The sequence below is a fragment of the Lissotriton helveticus genome, chromosome 7, assembly GCF_964261635.1.
Source record: "Lissotriton helveticus chromosome 7, aLisHel1.1, whole genome shotgun sequence".
Classification (NCBI taxonomy): domain Eukaryota; kingdom Metazoa; phylum Chordata; class Amphibia; order Caudata; family Salamandridae; genus Lissotriton; species Lissotriton helveticus.
The window spans coordinates 173,153,577-173,177,378 of NC_136068.1; the positions used below are offsets into that span (position 1 = coordinate 173,153,577).

The 23,802-nt window shown below is 41.3% G+C and overlaps 1 protein-coding gene across 4 annotated transcripts in view; it reads left to right on the forward strand.

Moving 5' to 3' along the window:
* ZMYND8 (zinc finger MYND-type containing 8) overlaps positions 1 to 23,802 on the forward strand; it is a 432,560-nt gene that overhangs the window by 5,301 nt on the left and 403,457 nt on the right. For all 4 annotated transcript variants that reach the window (XM_078651871.1, XM_078651872.1, XM_078651873.1 and 1 more), the window contains exon 2: positions 318 to 388. In XM_078651871.1, coding sequence (XP_078507997.1) covers positions 318 to 388 — 71 coding nt within the window. The remainder of the gene's footprint in view (positions 1 to 317; positions 389 to 23,802) is intronic.

Sequence of the window (23,802 nt, forward strand, 5' to 3'; positions counted from 1 at the left end):
AATGCATTGATCAAAAGCGAACATTTTTTTTACCTTTTTGGTAAAAATCCACTGGAAAGACATTATCATTAAAGGATGCAGCCATCATGTCTTCCTTCCTGGTGCCTGCAGAGGTGTGTGTAGCGGCTCCCGTAGAATTATTGAGCTGTGGAGGGTTGTTCGGAGCGGCTCTTTAGTTCAGCTTTTTCAGTCAGTGCCGAAAAGGTCAGTTGGCACATTAAACACAGTTTCTTTCCACAATTTAGGTAGCTGCTTGCAAGTGCAAACACCGAGCATGTACATTTATGCCGTGTGCCTATTTTCTTACTCTTTTGCAGCTTGGCTGAGGAGGAAATAAAGACGGAACCAGAGGTGGTTGAAAGCATGGACATCTCCACTCGATCCAAAGGTAAGACAGACTCGATTTTTATTTAATATGCTGCTAATAACATTGCATTTCAGGTCTTTTGTTAGACCTGAATACTAGGGATTCCGTGGATGCAGGAAAAACGAATGTGGAGAGATTTATTATCGCCTAAGTAAAACACATTTCGAGATTGCACTTTGTGTTTACTGTGCTGTTGTGAATGTGCAATTAAGGCCATTTACTGTGTGTGTAGAAATGCGTTAAATGTTACTGCCGTGTTGCATACTTGATATTTGGTTAAGTTACTTGTTGGTCTAAGAAAGCAATACATTTATTGCCCAAGCACCCTTTCCAGAGACAGAATTCTGCTGTGTGTGGTACAGTTATTTGTGATATCACTGAGAAAGCAACCATTTTGATGCATTATGTTATAGGAACTTGCATGGTACATATTATTCTCTGTAATTTCATGTTTGTCAAGATAGGTTATTACACATCCATTTGTCATTTTTTGATCGTGCAACTGTCTAGTTCATATAGTAAGAATGCTGCACAGGGTTGGATAGTTAGTGATTTCAGCATTTTTTGTGCCACCAATATTCTTCGAAAAATGAAATATTTTTTTACTAACAAAGTTAGTAAGTTAATGGTACTTCCTAGAGACCAGTCTACAGAGAGGGCTGAAAATGCCGGTTTTGCATTTTGATTGACATATTTAGAGATGTACCAGAGAAAGTGTCTTGGTGATTACAGGTGGTACTGGCTATCAGAGGCTTTTTGTTTTGGAGTCAGGTAGGCAGGTGTAGATACATGTGGCTTCAGCATCAATACATTTAAAATTGCTGGCTCCATGGGGAGTCAATGAAGCTTCCCGAGTGCTGATTTTTGATGTCCTTTATATTTGTAATCTTCAAAAATGGGGCTGGTTTATGAATATTAGTCACACAACACAGATGTTTTTTTTGGGAGACCTGGTTGTAGGTCACAGCTGTAATTTATAAATGATTGCACAAGAGTTGGTATAATCTGAAACTTTGATATTGGAGGTGATTCATTATGTTTTTTTCAGTTGGATTCTTAATTTGCAGGCCTTCACCACAGCTTCAGTGTTTTTTTTTTCAGTAATACATTTGATTGCAACTGCTTGAAATTTGAGTTCAACACTGGTGAGAGAGTTTTTTTGGATCCTTTTTTCTCCTACTGGTGGAGATCCAGGTCACAAATGAGCAGCGAGGAACTCCAGTTTTGGACTTGTTTTAAGAAATAACACAACCCAGTTCTCTGTGATCCACATCCCATGCTTTCTTCTTAATCTATTTGATGGAGGGGAAATTCTCATGGGTAGGACATGTGCCACAAGATCCTCGGTTGACCCAACATATCAATTACATGAGTTGGGACACTTGGGTAACACACTAAAAATGTTTCATCTTGATTCACAGAGATTAAAGAGACAAACTAAAATAAAATGGCCCCTAAGGTGTGTCAAGGAATACCAGGCCTAGTCTAGCAAAGCAGCATAGACAGCTGAAACCTGGCCGCGAAGTATTACTTTTCACAGGTCACCAATATCTGGTTACTTGTGATTGGTGAATTTTGACATTACTCATTCAGAAAGGGTTTAGGAATATTTGGGAATAAGAAAGTGGTAGTTTCATTTCATTCTATTCTTAAATGTGAGCCAGTCCAAATTGCTCCCATAATTTCATACATGGTTACATTTGCAAACACCAGTAGCTAAATATTCTCCTATACTCTGTGGTTGCTTTACATTTTTAAGATACAAGTCATTTGTAGAATTGATTCAGGAACTGACCACAGGACAATTAAAGAAGTGCAGAAGAATATGGTGAATTCTTGAAGAGGTGGAGGGTGATGCTTTTAAGAACATACACTCCTGCAGCAATGAATCCAACCGGGCTCGTTGTGAACATCACCTACTCTTTCACCTTACCAGTTAAGGACATCTTTGTTTAAGGAACTTTAGCTGTTGCCTAATTATTGAAGAGTAGCCAATTCAGCTTTGTAATCTGAAGAATCACTTCTGTTTGGATACTTTAGGGTGCATCCAAATATACTGAGTCCACAATCCATGTCTCAAAGGCAAGCCAGGAGGTTGTCTAAGTGAATGGACCCACGTTAAATATCAGGATAATTTTGTTGTTCTACATATAAGATTGACAAATGTTCATGACTACTAATGATATCAAGGATAAGTATGCAATAACAGTGAGCGTTGTGGACTCCACTCGGGTTGGTTAACAGACGTTGGAAGCATTGCAAATTAATATCGGCAGTGTGGTTACCTAGAAATGCCAACTTTTGGTCAGAGTGATCCTTTTCACCTGTATATATGTGCGATAATATTGTTAAAGATATCAAAGCACTCAATGGTAGTCCAAGCACAGTTAGTCCATTCTTCTAGATGTATCAGATCGGATGCCAAGATTATACTTGATGAGTGTTAAATAAGAGGCAGGAATTTGACAAGGTTCTCCACTTAACCTTTCTCTCTGATGGCCTTAAGCTGCATGAGATACACTTCAAAATGAGTATATGGGTATAGTCTTACTTTATGACCGTCTATGAATCCTAAAATACATATATATATAGACTGTAGTGTCTTTTGAGGTCTAACACCGTTGTTAGATATACTTGATCCCCAGCCTTAAACTCTAGCAGAACTACTGTTCTGCACCCAGTAGTTACAAAGGACGTTCTACTCCTGCAAGCTTAGACTACAGGATATTCGTGGCCTTCCAATTTCATTGAACTACGAATTTGGTCGTCAATTGTTTTATTTTACCGCAAAAACCCAGCCACAAATCTCTGGTGGATGGGGGCAAAGACTTCTGTTACTTTTGTTGTGTTCGAAAATCAGATTTTGGATCTTCAAATCTTTTCTGCTTGTCAAACTTAATGCCAGGATATTACTACCTATTTAGCCTTGAAGAAGTCACTGTGTGACAAAACACGTGTCAGCTGTTCTGTACAATTACTTGGTCTTTTGTCTTCAATAAATTACTGATCTGATACATCTACAAAAATCCTTATTTTATGGACTGGCTGTGCTTAGACTTCCATTGAGTGCTTTGGTATTTTCATCTACAGTTTTTACACAGAGGAACTTGGGGACTAATGTGTGTTGGGACCCCTGATAGTAGGGTGCTTAGTACCATAATGCCCCCAACATATCAACCTGTTCAATTGATAGACAATCCACATACACTAGTATCTTTTAACTAATACTTCCAATTATTTTGTATACGTGGGTGATAATGTTTGCTCCCTTGTCTTATAATCATTCTGTTTGGTAAGGTGTTGTCCTGTGGCATTCTTCCTCAACCAGTTGCTCCTTTGCCAATCTTAACATGAAATTATATTGTCAGAGCCTCATGGTGTACGAGGCTGGCAATTCTTCATGTTCTATCTGATGGTAACCTCAACAACTCAGAAAATTATCCACTTCACTTGCTCTAAAAAAGACTAGTTTCCATATGATCATTGCAGTAATGAATAGCTTATTCGAAGGCCACTGCTTGTCTTTTTAATTAACCAGCTGTTCCATTCATGACTCTTTTAGCTAGAGCTTTACATAGTTTCTCATATCAGTACCTAGAAGTGTAAATACAAATTACCGAGTTCATAAGCACCATAGACTCGAGTGTGTAGTTGCTACAAGATCAGTTGTTAAAATATGTTTTATTTAGTTTATGGTGTGGGCGTTTCCATAGTGTAATACATAACATTGGCTTTGCTTTGAATCTTTTGAAAGAACCTCTTTGTGCATAAAATCTATTGTGTATAACCTTCTTTTGTCACTATCTCCAGCATATGTCCTCCTCACACTTGTGCTGGTTGTTGCCTCCAAAGTGTATTTTCACAATATTAACATTTTGTAGTACTTTGAAGTATTGTAGTGGGTGGCAAGCCTTTGAGAAACTGCTCACTGCAAAAGTGGAGCTCGAAATAAATATAGCTGATTATTTTCACACCTGTTCCATGGTATTTGGTCTTGATTTCCTATTAGTGAATGCACACTTTCGGATACTTCTTTGTTGCTGTCCCTTCTAAATTCTACTTTGCACTGCGTGTAAAACTCACAGCACAATATCAAAAATCCATTCACAGAAGGAATCAAAAGTAGGGGATATGATTGATCATACCTCTCCTTTTTGACAGATTAAGGCTTTAGCATCTCACAGCCTATTGCTAACTAATCCCCACTTTACTACAGGCAGCTAATTATGGGCGTACAACGTTATTTATGCCCCACCCACCTAACTAAACTAGCAGTCATGTTTACATTCTAATGTAATGCGCACAGGAGGTAGACCGTGTCCTTGTATGACAGTAGTAGATTGTTGACAAGTGTATTGTGACACTGTAAATATATTTGCCCCATCATATGTCATATGGGTTTTTCTATTGTAGAGGTGTGACCGAAAAATTTTCAGGTGTTGACTACTGGAAAAATCAAGGGATTTAATGGTACCTAAAAGAGCAAGTTTGAATAGCACACTCTTCAGTGGTCCTCATGTTCTTTGCCTTAGAGGGATGAATACCTTAAATGACCCCAATTGGAATGTATCCTTGTAGTAGAAGATGGACTCGGATTGTTAAAGCAAACACTATATTGAAACTTAAAGTTTTTCATGGTGCAAAGAATGTATATCTGAGATTTATTTGTTCCCAATCACTTCAAACTTTTGAAGAACAAACTGATTTTGTGCTTCTAAAATGTAGCGCAGGTCAATGCAAGCTCGTTTTTTTTAAATTCTACATTGTTTTTCTATAGCACCACTTCACAGGATGGTATTAGAGCACTTTACATGTAACAGTAGCTGCTCAGACATAACAACATTAGAACATTTATGAGTTAGGTAGATCAGAAGGGGAGGGAATGGGTGGCTGGATGTAAACAATAAGGGATCTTATAGAGAATTACTAATATAACAAGCACCAGTATGGCATAGTACAGATTCGAAGTCGCCAATTTACGGGGTTGGAACTTGCATATAAAGTCACGTGAAATCTTGGTTTACTGAGGTGGAGTAACTTATATTAAAAGTTCTTAGTTAAGATATCTTGTGAATAGATAAGTCTTGCCTTTTTTGTGGAACAAGAGCATATCTGGAGCAGTTCTTAAATTGATTGAGAGGGTGTTCCAAATTGTAGGTGCAAATCTGGGAAAGCCTTGTGTATGAGCTTGCACTGCTCGGAATTCATGGGTCCCAGAGCACTGGACTTCTTCCTGCCGGATTCTTTTACTTCGCAAGAGAATTTCATAAGCTCCGATTTGTAAATTGGCCTGCGGAGTAGTACTTTTCGTCCAGCAGAGTTTTTCATGTGATTTTGTCTTCTCTGGAAAGCCTCTGAAGATCATTCTAGATGGGGGAAATATGGTCTTATTTTCTTTGGTCAGTGATTAGGCTTGCTGTGGAATGCATGGCATGACTGCTTTGATTTGAAGTGTGTTGGTTGGAAGTTCAGTGAGGGTGGCATTGCTTTTGTTTAGTCTGTTAATAATGAGGGTTTGAGCAACACTCCTTAGTTTATCCTTAACGAGTAAGTGTTTAAATCTTTTTAGGTGGTGCAGATAACAGATACCCTTTTGTTGTAGTTTGCTGTGGTGGTAAATGTGCTATTGATTATGAAGAGAAGTGTTTTGACATGTATTGGGAGAGAAAACAGACACCCCTAGTCTTTAAGTATAGCAGTTAAGCCTGGTTTTTAGTCTTCCCTACTAGACAGTGCAACATGTCTGTTGACAAAAAGACCAACTGTCAGCTGGCATTGGGCTTCGAGCCCACTCATTGCATGTTATTGGTTGGATTAACTCCCAATCTCATTTGCTTGCTTTTTTATTCTTTAGTTGAAGTGGACTTTCCTTCCTTACCATGTGTGTATACCTCCCCTGTAGAATAAACACAGTTCTTGCACCCTTCCACTGATTGGTTTTTCAAGCTCTACTTTTTCTTTTGGGTTAAGCACTCTTTGAGAGTGCATGCGTGTTCCAGTTCCCCCCCATCTACTTCTTTCCCCTGGCTGTACTCTAAGTTGATCTGTCTCCCATGTGCTTCTTACCTACGCGCTCCATGTTGCACTCTTCCTTGAGTACTTCTCCCCCTGCGTTGCTGTGAGCTTCTCTCTTTTGAGGTTTAAATTTCAAGAACTTCTCTGACACACAGTTGAATTTCAAATCCAAGCCTCTTTTGAGAGTTGTGATGTTATTTAGAGGGGATAGTTTTAAATCTAATTGTGTGCCATCTGCTTAGTGGTGCAATTCAATGTTCGAGTTTTGAAAAAGTTGACCCAGAGGTTCCACATAGAGGTTCAGAAGGCCTGGCAATAATATGGATCGTTGATTTAAATTGAGATTTCAAGTCTCCTAACTTTATTAGGTTTGAGCAGCCACCGGCATATTTAAGAGTTTTATGATTAACTGTGTGGAAAGCGAACAACCGGTGTCATAGACTTAACAGGCATACATCTCTGATGTACGGTATTTGCAGAATATCTACCAAGTCTTACTGTGGCCTTTTTCTGCTATGCTTCATTTAAATTCTGATTGTGTCAGTGAAATAAGATGGTTATCATTAATGCCTTTTTAGTTGTGAGGCTGCACATTTCTCCATGGACTTGCAAAACCAAGGCACATGGGATGTAGCTTTGCACACTTCAAAAATTACGTTAGTGTATTAGTGATCCTAATAAAGAAGACTGCTGCTGGGCAATTAAATGCAGAATGTCATTTTAAAATTTAATACATGGTCAGCTAAAATTGCTGACCTATCTGTATTGACAGTTCTTATCATGGTTCAATAAAAAATAACAACCATTGTTACGTTTGCTGAAAAGGGATTTGCATCCCGTTTCAGATAACAGAAAACCCAGGATGACCATGCCAATTGATAAGATCTGAAAGTTCTTGGTGCCCAGGTTTGTTTGAATTGTGCAACTTCTAGCGAAATGCCTGGGGTCCTCAAGGTCACCCTGAAATTCTCCACGCTTCCTGAGTGAGGAAATAAATGAGAATCAGATTGTGAGGTAATCCTTGGGGTTGTGCAGGAGGATGGAAAAAGAAAGGATTAGAATTGGAAAATCAGGAGATGGTTCCAGTAGAGTTGGGAGTCAAAGTTGAGAATTTCACACACAGTTTATCAACACTAATATTAGTGTTGCGCACAGCCGTGGTCCATGCAGGTAACAGCGGTGGGGCCGGGTAAGGGAGGATTTTGAGGGACGATGTAGAGGGGAAATTAAATAAATAATTTTCCCTCCGCATCGCCCCTCGAAATTCCCCCCCCCCCTTTACCCAGCCCCACCGCTGTTACCTGCACGGACTGCGGCTGGTTGTGCATGAGCTAGTACTCTGGAAATCATCATGAAGGGAGAAAATACAAAAGTGAGATTAATCCTGGGGAAGGGAATCCGTGGCTGTGGCCAGAGGATCTGGTCTCCAGCTGTAAAAGGAGGGAAGATGGGTATTTAAGTGAGAAGCAAACAGACCTAGCGAGAAGGGAACCCAACAAGAATATTGACGGACACAAATGCCAGGTGCTGGAATCCAGAATGTATCTGGAGTACCCGTCTGCCTCTGTGTTGACATTTCCCCGATATATACTCGCTTGAACTGAAATTTTGTGTTGCATGCAGAATTCCCAAAACCCTTTTGTATATTCTGATGGAGGATTTTATTTGGTTCCACCTAGATGATTGCTATATTTGATAGCTGTTAGATTGTCTATCCTTAATAGCACCACCCAATTTATTTTGTCCTTTGCAAATGTTCTGATTGAAAATTATTCTGCAAGTATTTCTTTTTTTTTTTTTTGGATAATCAAATTTTATTAGCATTTTATTTGAGAAACAGAACAAAAACCAGCGTATATCAGCATGAATATACAATAGCTATGTTCAACAAACGGAGTTATCCGGCTCTAGGGAGTGACAGGATAGCTCCTTATGGCCATACACAGGGTAACATGTGCTTTCACTTTGGAGGGCAACATGAACGTTAAAAAGGCAGCAAATTCAACCACTTGCCCCATGTCTTCTGGAACTTCCTCGGACATCCCCGGTCCTCGAACAGGGGTTCTTCTTGGGTGGCACACCAATCCACCCCTTGTCGCCATTTCCGCAGGGTAGGGGACCTGGTGCGTACCCACGCCGCCGCTATGTCACGTTTGGCAACTACGAGGGCTGTGCCAAAAAGAGGCAAGTATTTCTAAACAATTGACATATAGAAAGAACTACTGCTTTGACTATGTCCCACCAGTCAGTATTCCACCATGTCATGAGCCCCATCCTGTCAGATTTGCATCAGACAATAATACAAGATCTGGGGCAGAAGCTAAACTAGTTCTTCTGTTTAAAGCTTACAAATGGTCTGACCATTTTTGGAGTACTTGGATGGAACCCTGGTTCAAAGAAATAAATTTTTTGTAGGATAGGCCTTTTTGGAGATGTTGAATCTTTAGCCTTTGTAAGGCTCGCTAACCGAGGGGAGTTGCAAAGATCGCCTTTCTTTAGGAGGGCAGCAGACCCACTCTCCGTGCTAGTATTCTCAACGAGATTGTGGACATTTTCAGAACAAATTGAATCTGGTTCTGAATAGATTATACCTTTGATTAAGGCAGTCGTACAACTGCTTTATGGGAATCGACCAGAAACGCAAAGAAATCTATATTCATGGATGGGATCAGAGCATACCCTCCCCAATTGATTATGAATCCTAGAGATTGAAGTAGGGAGATTGGGATAGATTGATGTTAATTAGCTGTAGATGCGCTTTGAGCCATGATCAAAATGTCATCTATGTAAGTTATTAATCTGATGCCTTGGTTCATAATGAAGCGACCACCGTTTTTTTTGTAACTTGGTAAAGCACCAAGGCAGATACGTTGTGTTTCCTGTAATTCTTGTGAATGGGGATTGTCAGATATGCATCTTGTAAATCTAAGAGAACCATTCAGTCTCCTTGAATGAGTGCATCTCTTAAAAACAAAAATAGTTTCCGTTTTGAAATACCGGTAAACCTCAAATTGATTGAACTGTTTGAGACTTATTGCGCGGCGTATCTTTTAGTTTTTCTTTTGGGGCGTATCTTTTAGTTTTTCTTTTGGGCCACAAACACATTTCTAAGGAAGATTGAAGGATTTCTAATAGTTGGTTGAATACCTCCTTAGAGAAATAAAGTTTTAACTTCTTGAGACATTAAGACTTGGGTATTGTGAGAAAGCCTAGTGATTGCAGTGGTAAGGGCTGATCTAGGGGCGCATGTGATTCTATTGCATAACCTTGAACCGTTGTTAGAGCCCACAGATCCTTTGTTATGGACTTACATGCATTCAGAAACTTTGAAAGTCGGCCACACAGAAGAAGATGGCCAGAATTTGCACTTACTGGTGACAGCAGCCTCTGCTCCTCTGAGAATGTAATTGAAAATGGCATTCCTGATCTGGGTAGTAGGAACCTCTGTAGAAACTGAATCTAGAGTTGTTAGAACTGTGAATTTGCATCAAGGGGATATTGTTTCTTTAGGCAGTACAAACTAATCCCATTCCAAGCCTTAAGGCTAATGTTATAATCACTCTCGACCAAGGAAGGATCTGTCATTGCGTCCACCAGTTTCTTTGCCTAGTAAAACTTCTGACTGATTTCATTCCTCTGTCTTTGCTAATGGGGGACACTATGCACTTAATCTTGTGAATATCCCCAGAGAGTGAACACCATATTGTAGCTGTGAAGAAACTTGGAATCCAAAGGTACAGGTTCTGAGGGCACTCATTTGTTCCCATAAATTTCTCTTGTTAAGGTTGAGGGGCTTCATAGTGGTAGTATGTAGAAAATCGCCCAAATTGCACATGGATCCCCATGCTTTGTATCTGCTTAGTCATTGAAAGTGTTCTTTACATCCTTAGTACTTTCTCTTCTCAAAAGTCAAAAGACAATTGTTGATTTTTATTTTTGTTACCCAGGAATTCACTCTAAGGAACATGCATATTCATTCATTCTTATCTATCCTCGAAGGCTAACCACATGGCCTCTGAAAGAAACTGAGACATTCTTTAAATTGGAAGTGTATTGCAGCAACTCAGTTGATGTGCAATTTATAACTGTGTACGCATTCGCTCAGCTGCAGTAAAAACACAAAAAGGCAGTCTTTGCTCAGCTTTAGAAAATAGTGGCATTTTTTAAATTAAAAAAAAAACACCTGCTCAGGGCTGCCAGCCGCAATATGACAGGAAAAGGTAGCAGAAGTGGAACTTCATGTGGTGTCCCCACATACAGCAAAAGCATTGCAGTTACACAGATGCTCAATCATAGCACAAACATCCAACATCCATTAATAGTACCACATGTCCTTGCATTTCTTGGTAGTTTAGAGAAATGTTGGGAATGTATATGGTCGTCACGTATTCCTCTTGGCATTGTCTCTTCTAAAAGTTCTAAAAAATCGATGGTCTGAAGAAGACACGGCAAGGATGGGTAAAGGAAATGGAATTTAAGTTTAGGGGAGGAGGGCTATGAGAGTGGAGTTTCAGCTGATGCACAGAACTTGATTATATAGAAACTAAAGTGTCTGTAGGAAGCCCGACAAATCTTACCTTTTCAACATAACCTAGGTTTTGTAATCCAGTGGGGGAAGGTCAAATAGATACAAAGCAGTCCAGCAAGTAGTTGGAATATTTTATTTGTTCTTAAAAGACATTACTGTTCATAAGTTACAAACAGTGATATTGAGAAGATCTAAGTACCACCAGCTTGGTAGACTGCTCTCCGTTATATGCGTAACACAGCACCTTACACCTCAAACATCCCTTTATGTGACTTGCCTGCCCCAGTGGCTACACGTACGTCCACCAGATTGGCACCATGGGAAGCGGTGAGGATCACCACAATTGGCAACCTCTTTGAGGATGGACTGCTGTTGCCCCACCAGGACTGAATGTAGGTACATGGGCTGCCAGGGCCCCCCATTCTCATACATGCCAATATCACACACTACAATTGAATGCGTTGGCCGCCAACACGTTCGGAACCTGACACAAATGCACTTGTACATGCAGTACATGAGATGGGCACTGGCAGATACTTGGTTAGGTGGCTTTATAGAGGCTTGCTCTCCCATTTTAAACCCTTATCTAGCCTCACTGGGAGCCCCATTGGAAGCAGACCTTGATCGTTCATTTGTTGTTACCCCATTAGTTTGTAATGACGAGGAGGTCTGGCACTGTGGTTCCACTGAGAGGTTGGCGTTACGTTGTGAGGAATACCATGTGCTCTGTAAACAACCCATAGCTGTGGCGTGGTAGGCCGTGTTGGAACAATTCAAAGCTCAAGGGAAAGGCACGGATTGATCCTGGGGCAAACACTGGGCTATCCCTGCTTCTTGACATACCCCTATCACCCTATATCGGTGCTGTACATTGATAAAGATTACTTCTTGTGCGCAGGGCCAACTCACACTCTTCTTACATTAGATTGACTGGCTGGTGGATGGGGACCTGACCGTTTAGACAAATTGGGGGGTTGAGGGGTAGTTATGTTGTTGTTTTCTTTTTCTTTCTTCTTTCCATATGTCATCTATAACATCATGACTTCATATACTGTATATGTCCTACTACTGAATCATAGCATTGTTGACTCCTGTATGTACATGCAATTGCTTTTATTAGAATGACCACATGATCGTACATGTCAATGTTCTTAGTAACAGATAGTGTTTAGGTCTAAAAAAATCAAAAAAGGACCACCAGCTTGGTAACTCACTTGGCTTTCACAGACACATTAAACATCACTCTGTGTCTCCACAGTTAAAAATAATGTGTTAGCCTTGTCCTAAAAAAAAACAAAAGTCATGCTAAGATGACTGCTTTTTAAAGAGGGTTGTGGTAGTAGGTGACTAAATGCTGCTTTGTTTGTTCTTCCCAACCACATAGCAGTTGTATACGTCGTTATTCATAGTAAACTGAAATGAATCTTTGTAGCAAGTTGTTTTGCTATAACTCACATTAAAAATAGCATGTGCCTACAATCAGTCCACAGTGTTATGTGATTTGATTAGACAAAGTTTGGCTTTGGTTGTACCAGGTCTTCACAATTGGTGCTGGGAAGGACTTCTCAATACTCCATGCCATCAATTTCCATCTATGCACCTCTTGGGTGAAAAAAAGCAAGCCTTCCTAAAGAATGTCCCTCAAATGACTAGGCAGAAACAGTTCAAAATATTCTCCTCATAGCTGTATTACACTGATACACACATTTTTCAGTGGCTCAGGAATCCCAACTGTATCTCTTTGATTCTTGATGGGCCCGCATGACCTAGACAAGACTGGTTCTGTGTTTGCCAACTGTTGTTCAGGAACACAATCCTGTATATTGTCAGGCGATGACATGCTGTCACATTTCTTGGAAAAGTTGTGACTTCTAACTGTTATTTTCAACAACTGTTTGCTACAGATTAATCTTCTATACTTCTCAGTGACCGGGCCATACTGCATACCTACTCTTTGTTCAATCCAAGGAGTTTGTCAGATTTTAATTTAAATCGGGAATTATCCATACACTTCTTCCAACCAGGACTTAAACATTTGCTGTGTATGTCGTCATGACAACATTTGAGGCTATGATACTACTTGGGTCTGCCTGAAGCCAACCAAACCATTCAAAGGCTTAATCTCTATCGCCTGTAGACTTGGTAAAAATGCAGTCATTGCCATCTGTATTGCCTTCTGGGTCTTTTGATGTTAGTAATTCCAAGTGTTTGGGGGACAAGAAGTCATGTTCTGGTTTTAGGCTGCATGCCCTTTCTGCCAGTGTAGGAAACTTGGGTTTTGAGTGCTGCATACCATGTGAGATGTTCGTGGGACAGTCAGGTGGACTAGTGATCACACATTCAGGAAGCATTCCTCCGTAGACACTTATAACTGGCCCTGGGCATTATGCTTCTTTTTTGGAAGAATGTCTTACACAATCTGTAGGCTTACTTTAAAGCCATTCACATTTTCACCTCCTCTCGATGTGTTCTTGATTTGAAATCTCTGCTCGCCAGTGAAAGCATACCAGAGTGACAAAGTAATAGCAAATCACTTTGGCTCCATAACAACATTCAGTTCAATTCCTAATGAAAACCAATGCAGGTACTCTAGGGACCACCAATTTGAGATGAGGGTAATTTAAAAATAACTGTACACATACAGAAAATTAATTTTCTTTTATCACAAAAGACAAATTAGTACTACCTTTTGCTGCATTAATTTGCAGGTTACTAACAAAAGTCTGTTTTTGTTTGCTATTCAATCTCCTTGCTCCGCACTCCTAGTTTTTCCATACCCTCATCTAGCCTCGACCAACGCTCTCTTTTCTCCTCTATCTTGCTCCCGAGCATCCATTTCAGCCTATTCTTTCACCATTTCATTCACATCCTCCTACTGTCATAATTCCCATTCCTTATTGACACTTATCCTATCCTTGCTCGTCCATAGTCACTTTCCTTGCCTTCACTCTCATCCCCATCTACATTCTAGCTCTTTGCCTCCGCTCTCACCCCGTGACATTGCTCCTTCCAATCTGTTCTGACACAAATGGCCCCTTCTATCATCCTCTGCCTGTACTTTCACTGGTCCATGTCCTCACCCTGTGCTCAAACCCCACCTCCATGCTCTCATCTGCTCCCACTTGCACCTTTTCCACTCACACCAAAACCTCATTGACTGTTGATAAAATGCAAAGAAGGAAGAGTTGTCATTTTTTGCCCAATCTAACAATATGGTGTTTAAGTTGCATTATTTTACAGAATTGTATGTTATTTGAGCATTTGTCTTGGGCCAGTGCCCCAAAGAAGGGATACACCCTACTTTTCCTTGTGACACGGATGGTATTTCTTGTCTTCCTTTTAAGTTGCTTTTTGCTTTTATATTTTGTTATACCCTTCACCCATGATTGATACTGGAGCAGCGTAATTTTGGCTCCACCCTTACATGTCAGAAATACGCAATATATATATATATATGTGCCCTTAGCACTACATACTTGTGTTTCCTAATGTTATTAACGTAAAGTGTTGCACTTGAACTCAGTACTGAAGTGTATTCACTGTAGAACTTGGAATTCATATACACTGTGTGCCTTCATTTTATTAAAATGAAATGTAGACGTTAGACACTCGATGACCCCATCCTCACACTATTAAAATGTATGTACATTAGAAATAAGACAAATTCATGCAAACATGCACCAATGTTTTCGCATTGATATTCATAATGTAGTTCTTAATCAAACTTCTATTTGTGTATTCAAAGTTACTTTACAATTAATTAACCGCTTCGCTATGCGCAAGATTTCCCCTCTGTGCGGGCGGATTCCATGCGTGCGCAGATCGGTCGGCCCCCGGCAGTCCGACGCACATGCCCACCGTGACGTCAGAAGGGCCCTCGGCCGTCTGACGCATTGAAGAGGTTAAAGAGCAACCTGAATCTAATGCTGAGTTCATGTATTTATTTACATGTTATTCATTTGTAGTTGTATGTGCACATCCAACACATTAATGTGCACCATTGAATAAGATGTCTAATTTGACTTAACTAGGCCTGTATTTCCTTCTACATAAAATACTGCTTGCATGTCTTTTCTTTACAAGTATGTTCACGTTGTTTGTTAGTTTGAGAATAGATGTAACTTTGTAGTAGTGATAGAGAGCTTGAGAAGAAGACCTTAATAAAGAACATGGAGATCCAGAGCATTAACTGACAGGCTCCATTCAGTAATGTTGCAAGGAGTTACAGGTACCCAAGGATGATGATGTTATCATGTTTGTTATGGAAATCTGCTAATGCTGCAGCTCACGTGAGAATGGAAAGAACAATTGCACTCCTCATGGTGTGATCAATGGGTGTTGTCCAAAGATTCTTGTGGTATTAACTAGTGTTCTCATAGGTTGATGTGGGCCACTTTTCCGTTGACTTTGATAGGTACAGACCTCTTTGCTTATCTTTTAGATTCTTTGCTGAGTGTGGCTTAGACCAACACTTATTTCTCTATCCTTAGACTTTTAACCGATCTTCTGAAATGCTGACTTTTTCCTGCATACTTACCATATTTTTCCTTTCTCCCTGCATTTTCCTGACCCTTTGAGATCCATGTAACTAAACATCCTCATTAGTTTTAGAGTCTAAATTAGATGACTTAAGAAATTGCTCATGTTAAAGAAGGAAGATAGAATACCCTTCTCTGAGCATTATTTTCTGCTGTTAATTCATTTGCATTGCTGTGACTGAATTTCTTGTTTGTTTCATAATGATGTGCCTGAACATCTTCAGGATGTTTGAATATCCTGTTGTTATTCTGTACCTTTACCGCATGCTGTTGCGATCGATTTACATTAACCTAACTTGTAACCTGTAATAAAAGGTCTTGATTTTATTTACTGATTCCTGGTCCTTATTGTGTAGCCAAACCGGTTACACTGTTCATTTTGTGTGTTTGACCAAGGGCTAACTCCCATCACCTCTCAGTCGCATAAAAAGACCCATCGGATAACCAATGGTGAGAGGGTTGGCCCAGCGCTAGATCTACTGGTAGCATTGTCTGATGGTTCTCACTGAATTGAGGGAGTTAGGGTATCCCAGTTTGTAAAATTGCCCTAACCGAGTCTAAACCCCTAAAGCACGTAATTCGTTTCAATTCTCGAATGAAGAATTGATGGAGTTGCAGCTATTCAGGAACCAGTTGTAACAGTGGAGGTTTGAGTATTTAATAGGGTTGCACTTTGAATGAAATAACTTGCAGTGTTTTGCAGTGATTGTCTGTATTCCGAGGAGATTTTTTAAGGTTTGTGAATGTGTATTTAATGCTGCGACGTTGTCGTGGTTATCGAGTCCGAAGTGGCCTAAGATCCCAGGATGGTATAGAATACACTATATTGTAGTTTGCTGTGTTGTACTGCTATTCGTGAAATGTCATCAACAGTACAATTTGATAGTGATGTCATCTTTGCGTGATTGTGAGGTGTGGTTAGTATAGTAAATCTCAGTGCACAGGAAGGAACTGTATCAATCTGAAGGAGACCCTTCTGATTGAGGTTTCATTCAAGTGTGTGTCAGGGTAAGTCTGAAAGCATTACTCCGGACCATTTCTTGTGTGTGCTGGTAGAACACAATCATGAAGAATTGTAAAGGAGGGTGAGCAGCAGTAAGGAGTGAGATTGACGTTGCAGTGTGTCACGCTGGGATTGGCCAGTTGCTGGGAAGCCGCGCTGAGATTGGTTGTTGACACCGAACTATAGGTAAAGAACTTATTTCCTGGTTTGAGACGAAAAGATCATTGTAATTGTTTTACTGTTAAAAAATAAAATTCTTCAAGGCTGTACAAGACATGTTATGGGGAGATATAAAGATACCTGTTCATGAGGGAGAAGAGGCACCGCCTGAGAATACTCCAGGTCATTGTATGATTTTAAATGTAGGACTCCATACATGTCCTTGGCTTAACTAATGGCATAAGATCACTGAGAAAAAAAGTCGTAAGGCGAGTACTATACAAAATGAAACCACCTCCTACACTAGCATAGTATGAAGCTCTTAATGATTGGGAGGGAGTAGCTCAGGAAAGACTGAAGTAAAAATTTCAGGTAAGAGCTAGAAAGGCTGTTCGTACATATGCTGATGCTAGATGGGATGCAGAACAAAAGAGGTGGAGAACCTATATGATAGAGGGAGCTAGATTGTACCCTGCATTAACAAGTAAAGCAGCTGGGACAGTAAAGGAAGAGAAGAAGAGAGGGCGGGGAAAAAACGGAAAATGCAGAGTGAGGATGAGGTCTGTCCTAGTGATTCTAGTATAGAGCTTTTGAATGCATTATTGTTGACCCATCCACACCGGCATAATGAAGCTCAAAAGGAACGGGACTACAGGAATAGCTACTGCACTATTGAATACAAGTTCTACTTTGATGGGAGGGAATACAGGGATCAGAACCCTACAAAGTTGATTGCTTTGAACGCCCAAGATGCACTCTTTGTTCCAGTCACCCTAGGTCCTGTTGTCCTGCTGCATTGCCCTGGATCGACCAAGAACACACCACAACACACCCTTGCCTGTTCCTACGGAAAGAGCTGCCCAAGGTCCTTCGGGTCCGACACCAGTGAATGCTCCATGTGCTGCAAGTGCAGATTCGACTTTGAATCCGATGGGTCCATGCCCAACACGACTGTGCCTCCAAATGTTAATTACAATACTCCCAGGACAGAAATACCTATGAGTTTGCCAAGTTCTGATATGTCTATTTTGAATTCACCACCTAATGTATATCCTGGTACATTTAGAGGAGAGATAATACTTAATGCCCTTTCGGAACAATCTGGTCTTAGTGCCAGAGAACTCGATGACTGATTCAAGCAAATAGAAACTTCAGATGAAGATGGAAGTGGAGGACCAAGCGGAAGGAGGGTTTAGTCTCCAGTGAGTTAGAATAAGGTGGATGTTGCCAAATTAAAAGTAGAATTAGAAAAATTGATACTTGTAATCGTAACTCTTGATTTGTTCCGATTAGATGCAGACCAGGAGAATGAACTTGGGTTCATGTGTAAAGATGTTACCAGGTGTGCTGGACAGGTTTATGAAAGGTTGTCTGAGTTGTCTCAAAAGTACAAAATTGATTTGAAAAGGACAAGACATTGCAGAAAAGTTACAGTTCATGTCTTCATGATAAGGAGTTCCTTAGATTTAGGATACTAGAAGTGAAATTAACAAATCAGGAATTGGCCATATCCGAGAATAGAATGAAGTAGATCAGTGGGAAGGCAGATGGGCAAAAAGGAAAGAACAAAGGAAACCAAGAGTAGAGCTGCCTCAGGATATAGAAAACAAAGAGGGTGTTTCATATTTCCCATTGAGAAGAGTGCCCGGTGGAGGTTATGTTTATGTGCCTTGGAAAAGGAGTGATCTTGTATCATTCACAAATGATTTCCCAAAATTGGGAGAGAAGCCAGTGGAGTGGTACTAACAGGTTGATCGGTTTGTGAAAATATTAACTGTTTTATGAACCGATTTTAATACCTTATTTGACATTGTAGTTCCGAGTGATTAGTGGGTTGAATGTAAAGTCTCTGTAGAATGGCCTAATAGGGAGCCTAAGAGACATCCAGTGACCAAGACACCATCACTGTTAGTGATGAAAAAGTATCAGCAGGTGACTACATTTTTAAAACCAAAGGTATACCCTAGAGATATTGATTGGCTCAAGATTAACAGAACGACCCAAGAGTGCAAAGAAACTATGCATTCTTATTATGAGCGACGACTGCGAGCATGTAAACAGTACTTACAATTGTATAGAGACTATTGAAGCCAAAGACATAGGACATTTTGTGTTCAGATGTGTGTATGGATTGAAACCTGAAATGATTATGATGATTCATCAGCATTTGCTTTGTTGGCAGAATAAGTCCATTGATGAGATCTTGAGGTATGCGAAGTATTGCAGTGATGAATTTGACATGAAGCACAAGAAACTGAAGGAGATGTTGATGGTGTTACAGATGAAAGCTGCACAGTGAAGTCAGAATTCAGTTTGTAAGGAATGTTGCTCCCTTGCAGGGAGTGTATCGTCCGGGAGTTCCGATGATGCACAGTGGTAATGGAAAGTTGAGGCATTGGAAGTGGGAATGTTGGTTTTGAATGCTGGGAATCTGGTTCAAAACAATAGATTTGTGCAGCCCCAAAATAATAATCTAGTTCAGACACAGCATGTACAGAGGCAAAGGACACATCTTTCAGGTTGCCCACGCTCAAAATCTGATTGGATGTTCTCTTTTGTGCAAGCTAAACTGCTCCGTTAACTGTGCACCAAAGGGCATTGAGTTTGAAACTCATGATGAAATTGCGGTTGATGAAAAGCAGCGTGACTCCCAAGACTTTCGATGCCGCTTGGTGCAAACCACCGTTAATTCACCTTAATATTAGATCTCAAAATAACGAGGCAGGCGCTGGTAACTGGAAAGCGAAGAACAGGTTTATTACTCCAGGAGGAAAACGCATCACATCAGACACCTGGGCTATCATCAGGAGGTGTTCTAACTGCATCTCTGTGGCCTGGCCTTTTATATGCTTTTTCGTCAGTTTTACATGGTCAAACATTCCTGGCATCAATTTATTGCATAGTCAAACTTCCTTGGAATCCCCGCCTCAAGCTAGTTCCCACACAGACCCAGCAGCAATCGTCCCCCACCCAGATGTTACAGATGATCGCTATCTCGCAGCTGGACATTCCAACAGGATCTAAAAACACGTGGGATCGGTCAGATCTAAGAGTTTTGGGTTATTGATTAAGTCAGGCCCCTTTGTTGGTGAAACCAGCCCTGCGGTGTGTAGGCAATAAACAATGTCCACAGGGGTCGGTTAGTGCCTGGGACCGGACTGAGTGGCCAGGTGCAGGGAAGGAGGTTATCAAAGGGGCTTGCCTGTGCATGGAGGATGAAAGGACAAACGGGTTTAGGGCGGGAAGTGGCTCCGGGGCTTTGTCATGATTACAATGTTTTATGACCCCAGTACATTGGTTCAGGCTTAGTCAGAGCACTGGGGAATGATAGCGAGGTCAGAGTGAAACATAGGTGACCAGCAGAGTATGAAATGGCCGTGATGTCTAAAATGGTTGCCGCTTACGCGCACGCAGAGGCTCTTGTTAGGCAAGATGGCGCCGGCAATGTTCATGCTTGTTATTTTATTTCTAACACGGTCTTCAAACTTGTAAATCAGAGTTTGGAAGACCAGCAATGATCTGCCACCAAAATAGGGTCACAGTGCTACCTGAAGTCTGGACTTTTCAGGGAAATACATAGGTTTCATTAAAGGTGTTAACCCTATCCGCATAGCACTGAAACCTGAAGCTGAGTTTTCGAGAATCCCTCAATATATTCTGACCCCTGAAACCATTGCTGGGATAACTTCTGTGATTGACTCAATGATTCAACAAGGTATTCCAAAGGAGATTATTGGGATTCCATGTATCTCCCCCATTATGGGTCTGCAGAAACCCAATGGCAAATATCGCATAGTGCAGGACCTGAGAAATTAACACCATGGTAGTCCGTTGTTGTCTTGTGGTACTGAATTCAGCTGTTATTTTATTTCAGATTCCATGAGGCCAAGTGGGTCACAGTCATTGATTTGTGCCAAGCTTTCCTTTCCATACCATTGCATGAGGACACTCGGTTCTTCTTCACATAAGGGTATACGAAGAGTCCATCAAGCTTCAACCAGACCCTTAAAATAAGTCTTGAGTCCCTGGTAATGCTCTATCACTAAGTCATGATCCAGTACATTGACTACCTATTTGTGGCATCAAATACACTGGAGACTTTTAGATAAGATACTATTGCTTTGCTGAACCACTTAGCTGAGCATGAACAAAAAAAGTATCTCTGACTGAGTTGCAGTACTGTAAGAGAGAAGTCTTGTATCTCACACCTCACATCGAGAAAGGAGCGAGGAAGGTATCACGATGATACTGAAAATAAAGTCGCCAACTGCTCAAAAAGAAGCCAGGATATTTTTGGGAAAGGTGGGCTACTGTCGACAGTGGATTCCCAACTTTTCCCTAGTAGCCAAGCCTTTGCGGAGGCTGACACACAAGGATGTGTCTGATCTGGTACCATAGGATGACAGTTGAAAGCCTGCCTTCTCAGAGCTGAGAGAAAGTTTGTCATTCTCCAGCACTGGGAATGCCTGATTACAATAAATGTTTTACTTTTGTTTGGCAGGTAGAGGGAGGGCTGCACTCTCTCAGTGCTAACTCAAATGCACGGTAATGCTTGCAGAACTGTTGCTAATTTTTCAGCAACCTTTGACCCAGTAGGTGATGCTTTGCCCGGCTGTCTTAAAGCTGTTGCCTCCACAGGTGTCCACAAGTGAGAGCATTGTTATGGGTCATCCTCTAACAGTTTTGTCCCACCCTCTCTGTGGAAATATTGTTAACACCTACTAGAACCCTGTATTTGACTAATAGCTGTTTGACCAAGTATGAGCAAGCCATATTTGTGGTGAACAACATAACCCTTAAGAGACATATCACGTTAAATCCTGCTAATCTGTTGCCTGTTCCTGTAAATTATGCTATTGAAGGTGAAGTTGAGCATGACTGTCTTGTTGCTGAGCAGTGCACCATGCCAAGACCTGACATGAAGGATGTGCAGCTACCGTAATCAGATTATGTAATGTTTGTTGATGGTTCCTGTTTACAAGACCATGAAGCAAGCCCATGCAGTCTGTACTGTTTCAGGTGCGGTCGAAGTCTCTTGGCTTCAAGAAGTGTTTTTCTTTTTTTTGTTTTGCTGTTTCATATAGCGCAAACTCGACCTGAAGGTATTGGAGCGCTTTACATGACCACCAGTTACATAGTGGATTACACAAGGACACATTCATGTTTTTTTGGTAGGCACGGGGAAATTGAATGATTTGCACAGAATTCCAGGATGATGAGCTGACTCAGAAAGTCAAACCTGGTTCCCCAGCTCCAGGTTGGCAGCTCTGGCCGTTACGCTGAATTGATTGCTCTTACCAGAGCATGGTGTGTTTCAGACTAGCTGAAAGTGACCATTTTCACTGATGGTCAGTATGGCTTTGGTGTCGTCCACGACTTAGGACAGTTATTGTCCCAACGGTGATTTATGACTCCTTTGGTATCACCAATCCGCAATGGAGAAAGTATGCATAACTTGTTGAAGGCACTATAGCTACCTGCCCTGGTTGCGTTTGAGATATGTTCTGCACACCTCAAAGAAGATGATTATGTAATTGGGGGCAACAGGCATGCTGATGAGATAGCCAGATATTGTGCCTTAAATAATTGTACTTTCAATGATGACTATCAAAATGAGGGCACAGATGAGACCATTTACAACCTCTAGCTAGCCACAGCTGATACACTGGAGGAAGTTAACAGACTTCAGGAGGAAGTATCAGAAGCAGAACAACAAGGCCTTGTCAGAGCAGGTTGTGTCAAGAGAGATGAAGATGATGTTTGGGTTTCAGAAGATGGACTACCTGTGTTGCCAGATAGCTTGTTACCCCCAATGGTGAGACGCTATTATGGACCTGCTCATGTAGGTAGAGATGCCATGGAGCATCTGTTTTGGCAGAGATGGTTTAATCCTAGGTTCAGACTGATGGCTGAAAGGCTGTCACAGGTGTGTTGTCAACAAATGAATGTAGGACGAGAACTGCAGTAACACTGAGTCACATGGGGAGATTAGGAGGCCCCTTCAGTAGGATGCAGCTGGACTTTATCGAGATGCCTGTATGCAATGGGCTGAAAAATGACCTGGTGATTGTGTGCATCTTCTTGCGTTGGGATGAAACTTACCCAATCAGGGGAAATGACAGTCCCACAGTAGCTAAGTCGGTGAGGGAGTTAATTCTGAGATTCAGGTTCCTGACTTCCCTGGAATCAGACCAAGGACCTCATTTTAATAATGAGTTCCTGAAGATGTTGTATGCAGCATTGCAAGTGAAGCAGAGGCTACATTGCTGTTACCGACTGAGGCTTCCGGCATCATTGAGCAAGTCAAAGGGATAATAAAATCCAGACTTGCTAAAGTGTGTGCCTCAACATCTCTGAAGTGGCCTGAGGAGTTGCCACTTGTGTTGAGTCTTCGCAGTGCTCCCGAAAGGAGGACATGATTATCTCCCCATGAGATAATCATGGGCAGATCCTTGAGATTGCCCGCTGTGCCTGCGAATGCCCCAGAGAGCATTACAGACTACATTGTTCTTGATTACTGCAAAGGACTGGCTGTGGTGGTCTGTGCCCCACATTATCAGGAGCAGTGCCATGACCTCAGGCCCAGTGACTGTGTTATGGTGAAGAAGCAGGTGTGCAAAACTTGTTTGGAGCCTCAGTGGCGAGGACCCTACCAAGTCATCTTAGTCACTGGCACAGCTGTGAAGAGCGGAGGTCACCCCAACTGGGGGCACATTGCTCATAATCGTAGTGTTCCTTGTCCTATTGATGATGCCACAGCATCTCTCCCTTTAAAGCCCGTCTTTACAGTGAGATAAAGGGAGCAGGTTAGTCAAGCTGCTGGGGACTAGTAGTCTGGGACAGCACACGTTTGGCTTAAGGGGGTGGAGGTCTGAATGAATCAGTTGAAGTCGGAACAAGAGAGTCACACTCTCTGTAGTGTTGACTGCTCCAGAATCAGACTCTTGCGAAGGACCTATTGCCGCAGTGACACAGTAGTCCTCAGAGACCAGTGTCCAAGACAGAAGAAGACAAAGTTTTCCTGAAGTGTGTTTGCCACAACTATCCCAGAAGATGCTAAGGAATCTGGCCTAAGTGACCATGATGATGAGGGGCGAGTAGTAAGGAGATCCAAGACAGCAAGAGTACCCTGTGAGAAAACACACCTCTTGTCCACTTTGAATCAAAAGGAGTACAGGGAGTCGGAGGTAAA